Genomic DNA, 10288 nt, shown 5'->3' on the forward strand with positions numbered 1-10288 from the left:
GACAGCGAATGTCAGAAGAGCTGCAAAGGATGAGGACATGCGCAATGCGAACCAGCCAGGATATTTTAGCTGAAACTCAGACTCAGCTGATTTCGCAAACATTGCGGTAAAACATTCATTTTGAAAATGACAATGACATCTGGCCACTCTCCATCAGTTACTTACGATCAACAATTTCAGTGGAGAATTCAATTTATAGTTTCAATAGTGATAAATATGCATTCATTGATTTGTATCTAAGCTTAGCACAACTAAAAAATATCCTTTTCAGGAATTAGAGTTGGCATTTTGAAAATTCCCGTCAGTGTTTTAAAAACTACAGGCGAATTGGCAGAAGTCGCTGTATCTTTCCTTTTCACTACTTCAACTGTTAACGATATTATAAAAAAAGCAATTGCTTTTGATTCTTCTTCTGAATAAAAGTCGCATTCGAAGCATATGTAAAAATCAAACAGCTACGAAAAGCAAAAATCATTAACAGTCGCCGTTTTTCCGTTTTTGTTATCTCTATTGCTATTGTTTTCGATCGTATATATACACATGTATGTACATAAGTCGGAGTTATCATTTTGAAGATCCCCGCCTATTCTCAATATTCCTAACTATGTAATTCTTGTTGTTGATAACTAACATTCCAATTTTGTTTGCTAGAGTTGCAGATAGATTGCATGCATAGCATTTCCCAATTTCATATCAGGACACTACCAGAAAACTAACAGCAAAACAAACCCATTTACTTACCTTTCTTCAAAAAGACAAAGACACTAACCAAATGCTTTGCTGTGTCAGCATTATTTTGCAATAAACCGATAAATTTGGATAAACATATAAACAGAAATCCCGAAGGATATTCAATAGAGACGCAGGTACTGCAACGCCTGGCGACTCTGCATGGGATAGAGTTCGCCAATGTTGTACATGAGATCGACAATGTGCGTGGGACGCAGCATGCGCCAGGGCATGAACTTCAGTGTCTTCTTATCGCAATGAATATCCTGCTCCAGCTCGAGAGGCAGTGGCACCTCGTTGTACAACATGCGACCGTCGACACTGCGCTGCAGGGTGCAGGGCAAACCAATTTGATCTGCGAAGCACTTGAAGAGTATGGCGCGCTCAAACTGGCAACCACTGCGCACCACGCCGAGTGGAATGAAATTGGTGTGGTAAATGTGACGCAGCTCGGCCAAATGACAACGCACCGTGTGGCGAGAGCATTCCTCGGTGGTGTTCAGATCGAGTATCTTGATGTTCTCGGACATGACGCCGTTGACGGCATCTGCAACGATCTTGCATCGCTTGGCGACGTTCTCAAAGTCAATGCTGCGTCGAATGCGATCTGGATTCTCCACCAGTCCATGCAACTAAACCAAGTTAAAAATTTAAATGAAATTTAAGCAGAATATACTCCGACAGACTTACCGCCAACGTCTGATTCAGAGCCTCCAAATACTCGGGCAGCTTGGCATCACCAGGTCGCTTGCAGTAGTGCCAAGTCTGATCGCCACCGACATCGGCGCCATGCAGGCAATGCTCCGGAACGCGAATAACATCGTTCGTATCCGCAAAGGGACGATCAAAGTTGACCACCAGCACAGCCTCCAGCGGCGAGCAGTCGGTACGCAACAGGTGCTGGAACTGTCGAAAGTCTTCGAACTTGCGTTTTGACACATAGAAGTCCTTGCCAGCCGTAATATCTGTGAAGGTCAAGCAATTGCGTATTGAGAACTTCATGGTGGGGCATTTGGATAAGATGCTCTCGATAGCCGGACCCCAGGTGGACACGCAGAAGGCATGCTTCTGGAACATCATTAGCCTGCAAGATTGGAGATCTTACTTATAAATCAGTGTTAATCCTCGCAGAGCCACTTACGTCTCTAGTATGCCGCGATCTATGTAGGCATCCACAAACTCATTGAAGCGTGTCGTCTGCAGTATAAAGTTGGTCACGGCGGTCTTCACTAGATTGGACAGAGATTTGAGCGCGCGCTTGATCGAGGACACAATGAAGTTGTTAAGCAGTGTGGCTCGAACGGGCTCTTCGTCAATGATGGTGCACAGGCAGCGGAAGATGTTGTGCACGAGTATCGAGTGGGCATAGGAGCGCTACAAGCAATCGTCATCAATCATAAATCAAACATCATTCAATCTAAAACTTACCATAAGCAACTGAGCAATCTTCTCAGAGAGCGCAATGCATTCGCCCAGCGTCTTGCGATATTCATCGTTACTGGCCAATCCCTCGATGATCGCGAGGATCGAGAGTATCAGGTCAATGGACAACTGTGGCAATCCCTGTTGTATGGTATTCGCCAGTCCGACGCCAATGTCCATGAGCATCAGCTGCTCTCCCGTAATCTTGAAGGCGCTTGTTAACAAATGTCCAACAAGTTCAGCGGCCTGTTCCCGTGTTTTGATCGAGATCTGAGGCGAACGAATCAGATTAACCAGATGGGTCAGCGCACCCTTCTCGTACTCGGCGACAACCAGGCGCAGTGCATCGGGATACTCAATCATGCGATTGATCCCCATGATGACAAAGGGAGCCGGTTCAGGTTTGCTCTTCATCAGGCAATCAATAAACATCTGGGTTATGTTGGCATTATGCATCCGTCCCAGATACGACTGATATTTGGCAGCCTCGGCGTAGATGGAGATAATGGTGCAAATGACTTCGGGCCGCAGCATTTCAATGTCTATTTTCATCTGCTCCACCATCTGCTCGAAGAGATTCTGCTTAAAGAACAGATTGGTCATCTTTTCAGAGCGCAGCGCCGTTGCCAACACCTCGATGATACCCAGAGCATCGGGCGATTGGGGATTGCTGCAGAAGGCCTTGACCAGCTGCTGCAGAACAAAGAGACAGCGATGCAGTGGCTCGAAGATGCTCTCCTCACTGGTGTCTGCGAGGAGAGTCTTCAGCACCTTCAACGCGGCCAGACGAATCTCCAGAAATTCATTTGTCAGCTCACAGATGATGCGATCCACTGGAAAGCCGGGAAGTGTGGTAAATGTCAGCATCTCCTCGGCACTCTGTACTTGGAGAATCTTGTGCAAAGCCTCAATGGAATTGTAAACAGTATCGGGATTATCCGAGTTCACAAAGATGTTCTTGAACTTTTCCAGAAAGTCAATATTTTCGAGAATATTCTGTGCCACCTGAGGATCGCGAAGGCACAAGTTGATGATGTACGTGAGATACTCGACACAAAAGTCATCATTGTCCTTCAGATAATAGCGATAGCTCACATCGAGCAATTGAGCTGTCTTCTCCGTTTCGTATTCACCCAGTTCTGTGTTATCCAGAATGGCTGTGATCACAAACAACGCGAATCGTCGTATTATTACATTGGTTGAATCAATGAAAAACTCTTTGTCCAGCAATAGCTCCAATACGCGATTCTCCTTCAGCTCAAGCACATTTTCATCCCATTTGCGAGCAAATTCGGCAATATTATTGAGTACAGACTGCAGCACTAGGTCCTCCTTAGAATTAAGCAACAATAAAGCGGTTTCCAATTTGCTTATCGTAATCGTTATACCTCCAAAGGCGTTTTCTTGCAATTTTGTGCGATCTGGATACTTGGCGCGTGCTTCATAAATGCGTTTTGTCGCTGCAGCCATTGTGTAAAGTATTTGTTTGTTACTAAGGTGACGTAAAACAGCAATGTACTGATTAGAATCGTTTCGAATTAGTTTAAATAAAAACTGGCTAAGATAGTTACGTAACTGGCAGCCTCTGTCAGACTGCATTACATACGTATGACAGCTGACTGATTTTGCTGTAATTCCCTGTTTAATTTTTGTAATATTTAATTTTTTTATAATAAAATATCAACGATTGTGATAATAGATAGTTTCACTAATATCAAAAAATTGCGAATAATTGTTATAATATAAATATCTCCTAAATGACCGTGGGATTCAACTACAGCACTGCATTTGTTGTACTGGCATCATTTCCAACGAGTTGGCAGCACCAGCTAAGAAATCATATTAACGGCAAGCGAATAGGGTGGAAAACGGAAGGCATAAGAACGCGACGCTTGTGTTTGTTCGCTGGCATCTCAATAAAAAAAACCGTGATGCGTGCAATTTACTAAATTAAGTGAATTTTTTTTTGTCCAATAATAATCCATAGAATTCGATCTAATAAGTAAAGTTTAAATCAATAAACGGCAATAAAAAATCGACAATAAAGTGAATTTCGCGGGTCACCAAAAAACAAACATAAAACAACACAAGAATGTCCAAGCCAAAGGTAGCTAAAAAGCGCAACAAAAAAGCAAATCAAAAGGAAAATGTGGAGGAGCCGCCCTCCGATACAATTGCAGTGGCGCCAAGCAACCACGGGCGGACAGCGGGCCAAACAGCGATGTACACAATTCTATCGAATGCGCAACTCAACGAGACCTTCCACAAGCGTTACACCAAAGAGATGCAGCAACTGTACTCCAAGGTCAGTAAACACTGTAGTTGCTTGTTTGTTTGTTGCGTGTAGTGTATAGTGTGTTGAGTATTGGGTTGATGTGTGATGTGTATGTCGCAAACGTTAGTTATTTGCATTCTTATTCGCAGTTGGATCACGATGCATTCATGCTCACATTCATTAAGATGTTGAAAACAGTACTAGAGGCGGACGAGAACAATGATTATGGCAACACAGCGCTGGCATTCTGTGCCACGTTCGTAACTAGCTTCGAATCGGAGAAAACACATCCCATACTAGCCGAAACATTCTCCTGGCTGCTAACGGTGAGTCTCTACTGTACTTTCTCAGTCCACTCGTGTCTTAATTCTCTTCCTGTCTCTTCTCAGACAATTTCAAATAGTCCGCACATTCGATATCGCATCTGTTTCTTTGTGAATCAGATACTGAAACATCTGGGACCAAATGCCGCACTCGACGACACACAATGCGATCAGATACTACACTATATGCTCGATCGGCTGAAAGACATGTCGTCTAGTGTGCGTAAGGAAGCCGTTTTGGCCATGCAACGTTTACAGATCCCCGACAATCCCAACGATGAAGTGCTGATTGCCTATCGCTACCACTTGAGTGCCGATCCAGCGTCCAGTGTGCGGCAGTGCATCATCACGTGCATGGGTCGAAACTACATTACAGTGCCACACATTCTGCAGCGTCTGTGGGATGTGGACGAGAGGGTGCGACGCCACACCTACATCAACATGTGCAACTATCCGGTGCGCTCGTACAAAGTGTCGCAGCGTCTGACGCTCGTCGAGCGTGGTCTTAACGATAGCTCGGAGTCGGTGCGCAAGAATGTCATCAAATATATGCTGAAGGCATGGATTGAATCGTACCAGCAGAACTTTATTCAACTGATAGCTGCCCTCAAGCTCGACTCGAATGAGGAGGAAATACTGCGCTTTCGACGCGTCGTTCGCCAAATGCTGATGGTTATCTTCGAGCGACACGACAATCAGATGCTGCTCGAGCAGCTGCCATTATCCGAGGATTGCGAGCTGCATCGCTGTGTGCCGCACGAGACGCTGACCGTGGAGCTGTTGCTCTACTGGCAATGCCTCAGCGACTACTTTCAGCAAAGCAATGCCGATGAGTTCGAGCTGATTCTGCCCGAGCTGACTGTTTTCTGTGACTATATAAAGAAGTAAGTGGAGTGGAAGAAATCGAAATGATTGTCAAGATATTTACAAGTTTATTTCGCTTGCAGATTCTGCCAGTTTCAGAAGCCCGAGATGGACAAATTCGCACAGATCGAGTTCCAGTGCATGCTGCTTTCGTTGGTGGAAATGCTGCAGACTTACGATCTGGGCGACGAGATCGGGCGTGGCAATATGAAGGAGCTAATCACACATCTTCTGAAGGAATGTCTGCTCGATCACAAGATTATCGCTGGGCTGGTGCGCTGCATGGAGCTGCTGGAGAGCGACGTGAGCGCACGCATGCAGTTCTTCATTAATATTATCTACGAGATATGCGAACTGAATGCCAAGCAAAACGACTTGGTGCACGATCGTAGTTTAATCGATAAACTAATGAGCGGCGTTGACACTTCTCTGGTCATGAAGCTCCAATCGCTAAAAGTGCGCATTCTTGAGTTGGAGGAGATGGAGGAAAACTTTGTGCGCCAGAAGGAGTACATCAGGGCGCAGGCTGTTAACGATGAGAAGATTGCTGCCACCGACGAATACACCGATCTAGTGCAACCGCTGCTGGAGAAGCACAATGTGGTGGGGCTGCCGGCGCGACCCAAGCTGTCCAAGCAGGAGCGTGTGCTTAAAGGTCTGCACATCTCATTTTACATGGTGGCCTCCAAGCAGGTGAACTCTCTTAATCCCACAATCTGCAAGCTTTACAAGGTAAGTGCATCAATTCAATGATCGCCAATGGAATCGATCGATAATCTCGTATTTGTTGTATTACAGGATTTCGTGTGTCGCCACTTGGCATCCTCGGAAATGAACATCTTTGAGTGGGCCATCAAGTGTGGCACCACATTCAGCATATTGTACGAGTCGTACACCAAGGAGGTCTTCGATGTAGTCGTCGAACAGTTCTACAAGGACAACAATTTGCGGCTCTGCGAGACGGCAGCACAGTGTTTATTCGAGCTGATGGATCACTACGGTGTGGATTATTTCATTGACATGAATCAAACAGCCACGAACCAGGGACAGGCGCCCAAATCAAAGCGTCGCTTGCTGTACACCATGCAGGACTTTTACGAAGGCGAAGAGGATCGCAGTCAAAGTCAGAACAGCGATCAAAACACTGACATTATCGGCATGATGGGTTTCTTTGTCGAGAAGGTCGTGGACAAAGGCATTCTGGTGGCCATTGTGCGTGGCCTTTGTCGTTTGGTGTTGCGCGGCCAGCTGGACAATCGCAGCGATATTGTGGAGAAGCTGCTCAAGCGTTATTTTAATCCATTAACGGGTGAGTTGAACTCTACAAATGTGGAATGAACTGATGTACTGACATGATTATTCTTTGTATCTAGAACCAATTGTTAGCCAAGTGCTGGCCATGTTCTTTGAGAAGATTGTGGACTTAAAACTGCAGAGAATACTGCAGCCATGTCTGCTGCCCATTGTGTGGTCCATCATGAACAGCAGCTACGATTCACCGCTGCACGATGTAGTGCCTGGTCATGTGACCAAGTTCTTCATTGATCTAACGGCCCAGGAGAAGAGCACGCCGGACAGCAATATACACAATCGGATGGCGCTCAGTTTTCTGCATTATATAAAAAACTATTACACGGAACGCAAGGAAATGTGTCGTCTGCTGGCCAAGGATCTCATCACCCTAAAGCTGAACGTTCTCAATGAAACAGAAATGAAAGATGAAATGCTCGAACTTTCCGAGAATCTGCTTAATGTGAGTAAAGCCTGCCATTCATTCAGATGAACTTGTTTTGTATTAATTTCGGCTTCATTATTTGCAGAGTGAACTGGAACCACGATTGGTACGCAATATTACTGACTTTAAGGATATGTTGAACGGCTGCTTACAACCGCCTGCGCGTAACCCAGAAGGCCATGAAAGCGAGAACGATGGCGAAGATTGTGAAAGCATTGCGGCAACCACAGCTTCCACATCGGAGTGCCCAGCTCCAGCGCGTAAAACAATTGTGCCAACCATAATTGAAGAGCCCGGCGAAGTCGCCTCAGGGCCGGCATCACCAGCTCCAGCCGCAGCAACACGCACAGCGCCGACTACGCCAGTTCCAACAGAGACCGCTGAACCGGTGCTGACCACCTTTGGTAAACAGAATGAAGTTGGCTTACGCTTCCTGCGTCGTTCGTTGCACAATTCGATAAGCCATTCGGATGGAGACAGCATATGTGGTTCGCAATCGCCGTCGCATGAGTCGGAAGCAGCGGAACAGCAGAAGAATAAAGCCAGTGAAATAAGTAGAAAAAATCTGCGTCGTCGCAAAACAGGTGAACGCTTGCAGTTGGCTATGGCACGGGCCTCACAAACACCGGAGAAGCGTCTACTTACGCCTGAGCCGACAGAGCCAAACGTAAATGAAAGCAGAGATGAAACAATCAATGTGACGTCAGTTGAATTCGAAAATGAAACAGCAAGTGAATCCTTAAAACAAACTACAAACAAATCCATAAATGAAAACTCAAGTCAATCCGCTATTGAAACTAATAACAAATCCACGAATAAAAGCGCACGTGAATCTACAAATGAAAATGCAAATACATCTACAAATAAAAGCGCATGTGAATCTCCAAATGAAACAGCAAATAAATCCACAAATCAAACTGCAAGTGATTCCACAAATGAAACTAGAAGTGAATCCGCAAGTGAAACAAAAGCAGCCACAATTGTTGAAGTTGTGCCCACAACTCCAGTATCCAACAAATCTGTAAGTTTGTCTACATTAAATTGTATTAGATTTATGCTTTACCATGGCCCAACTCTTTTTTTAGCACAACGATTCGGAAGTGATTGAGGATTCACCGACGGTTGTCGTTTCTAGTTCGTCACCAACCACGCACAATGATCGAAGCAGTCTGCGCATGCGCTCGCTGCGCAACCGAAGGGCAGCTGTTGCTCGCCCCTCGCCCACGCCCAGCAGTAAAGTGAGTACACGCACATCGTCGCGCATCCGCATGCGCTTGCAGCCCTAAGCAGGAGCACACACTATCTGTAGCAGAGACCAGTAGATCTTCCCCCTTCAATGAAACGAGAAGAAACCCTTTAGACTAAGATATAGTTGCACTTGAATGAATGACTTCAAATTAAGTTTAAATAATTAATAAGAATTTTAAGCCAAAAAAATGAAAGTTAACCGAACTGGATGTTTTAAAATTGAAATGAATCACTGAAAAACAAAACGCTGTTTTCTTTATGTGGAAATAAGATACTAACATGTGTAGTTTAACTAGATATTTTCTTGTTTACACATTTTAATTTCTATTCTTTTTGTTTTCATCTTTTCTTCGTGTTGCAGAAGCGCAAAGTTCTACACCTTGAGATTCAGACTCCATTGCGAAATGGGCGCAAACGTGTGCTGCGCAAATCAGTGCAAGCATCAGCGTCCCAATCCTCCGACTCGGGCACATCCTCGCAGCGCATCTCGCCACTGCGCAAGCAACAGCGCTTGGATGCAAAGACGCCCGTGCGGAAGAGCAGCAGCGTAGTGGTCACTGTGAATAGTGAAAAGAACACGAGTAGTCCAACGGGCAGCACAACCTCATCTGTAAAAGAGAACACGATGCCAACGAAGAACCTTGCACACAAAACGCCGCAGCCGAAAAGGCTATCCACATCCACATCGCAGCCCTTGGCCAGCACTCCGGCATCACGGATAACTACGCGGAATTCGGCACGCAAAATGCGCATCGAAGCCATGTGCATGACCCGCAAACGCATGTCTCTCGAGCTGAGTCTGACCGAGACCAATGCCAAGATGCCCACGCCCAAGCGAGTGCGCAAGGAAGTGGGACGTCCCAGGCGCACAGGATCCATCGATCGCTCAACACACACTCTCAACATAAGCACCACGAGTACCGCGAGAACCACGCGAAGTGCGAGCAAATCGGCAACGAGTTCGCGAGAGTCCCGAAAAACCCGTGCAGCCCAAGCTGAGGCGGCATCCACCTCCTTTGTGTCTACTCGCAATCAACGCAAGTAGCCTAGTTCCTTCCCCTTCCCTTGCCCATATTCTCATTCTCAGCTAAAACACCCTACACAATAATTAGTTTAATTTTAAAGTTTATAATTTGTGTTATGTCTTCAATAACATTGTACGCGTTCCAATGCTTGTAAATTTTATGTATAAAACGTAGTCTTGTTGAAATATAATTATTTAAAATGACAGCAGAACGAATATTATAACAAAATGGGGTTTTTATAAGAATGAGACTAGAATTGGATTGCCGTCTAAATTAGAGAAATTTCTAATGAATTTCGGAAAAGATTCCCATTACTGATTGACTTTCAATAATTTTATCACCAATTGCCCATAGGGAATTATCCGGGGGAATTACCCGTATTATAACTTTGTGTCCCGAGAACTGTATGTATGTAACAGACAGAAGGCGTTTCCGACCCTATCAAGTATATATATGTTATTTTATATAGGAAAAACACCTACTTATTAGGGTTTTATGGGCTTCAGCTTACAATCCGATATAATTTAGTACTTTCTGGAATATTTTGAATGTAGTACTATATCATTATATCAAATATAGACATTGGTTTATTTGTAACATATTGATTCAGTATATTTTGAGATAATACCGCACTGTTTTGCTTTCATTAAACATGAGTATCAGGTAG

General features: G+C 44.9%; 2 protein-coding genes across 2 annotated transcripts; one reads left to right on the top strand and one right to left on the bottom strand.

The window, feature by feature from the left end:
* Positions 1–776: 776 nt before the first annotated feature.
* LOC117567129 (uncharacterized) lies at positions 777–3705 on the bottom strand. Its single transcript, XM_034246939.2, has 4 exons — positions 2158–3705; positions 1871–2103; positions 1420–1813; positions 777–1361 (listed from the first exon to the last, which is right to left on the bottom strand). The coding sequence occupies exons 1-4, from the start codon at positions 3619–3621 to the stop codon at positions 852–854; spliced, it is 2601 nt and encodes an 866-aa protein (XP_034102830.1). The 5' UTR covers positions 3622–3705; the 3' UTR covers positions 777–851.
* A 134-nt stretch (positions 3706–3839) lies between these two features.
* On the top strand, positions 3840–9825 carry LOC117567126 (condensin complex subunit 3). The gene is made up of 9 exons (XM_034246933.2): positions 3840–4456; positions 4576–4752; positions 4816–5633; positions 5697–6345; positions 6412–6922; positions 6987–7366; positions 7434–8369; positions 8434–8586; positions 8958–9825. Exons 1-9 carry the CDS (start codon positions 4244–4246, stop codon positions 9639–9641), a joined length of 4521 nt encoding a protein of 1506 aa, XP_034102824.1. The 5' UTR covers positions 3840–4243; the 3' UTR covers positions 9642–9825.
* Positions 9826–10288: the final 463 nt, after the last annotated feature.

This window comes from Drosophila albomicans, chromosome 3, assembly GCF_009650485.2.
Source record: "Drosophila albomicans strain 15112-1751.03 chromosome 3, ASM965048v2, whole genome shotgun sequence".
NCBI lineage: Eukaryota > Metazoa > Arthropoda > Insecta > Diptera > Drosophilidae > Drosophila > Drosophila albomicans.

What these genes read in the sequence shown, in the direction of transcription:
- LOC117567129 (XM_034246939.2), bottom strand. Translation starts at nt 3,621, where the DNA reads ATGGCTGCAGCGACAAAACGCATTTATGAAGCACGCGCCAAGTATCCA. An exon ending in GATCGCGGCATACTAGAGAC is followed by an intron (nt 1,814 to 1,870) that starts GTAAGTGGCTCT and finishes CCAATCTTGCAG; the next exon opens with GCTAATGATGTTCCAGAAGC. An exon ending in CTCTGAATCAGACGTTGGCG is followed by an intron (nt 1,362 to 1,419) that starts GTAAGTCTGTCG and finishes AACTTGGTTTAG; the next exon opens with TTGCATGGACTGGTGGAGAA.
- LOC117567126 (XM_034246933.2), top strand. Translation starts at nt 4,244, where the DNA reads ATGTCCAAGCCAAAGGTAGCTAAAAAGCGCAACAAAAAAGCAAATCAA. An exon ending in TGCAGCAACTGTACTCCAAG is followed by an intron (nt 4,457 to 4,575) that starts GTCAGTAAACAC and finishes TCTTATTCGCAG; the next exon opens with TTGGATCACGATGCATTCAT. An exon ending in CATTCTCCTGGCTGCTAACG is followed by an intron (nt 4,753 to 4,815) that starts GTGAGTCTCTAC and finishes GTCTCTTCTCAG; the next exon opens with ACAATTTCAAATAGTCCGCA.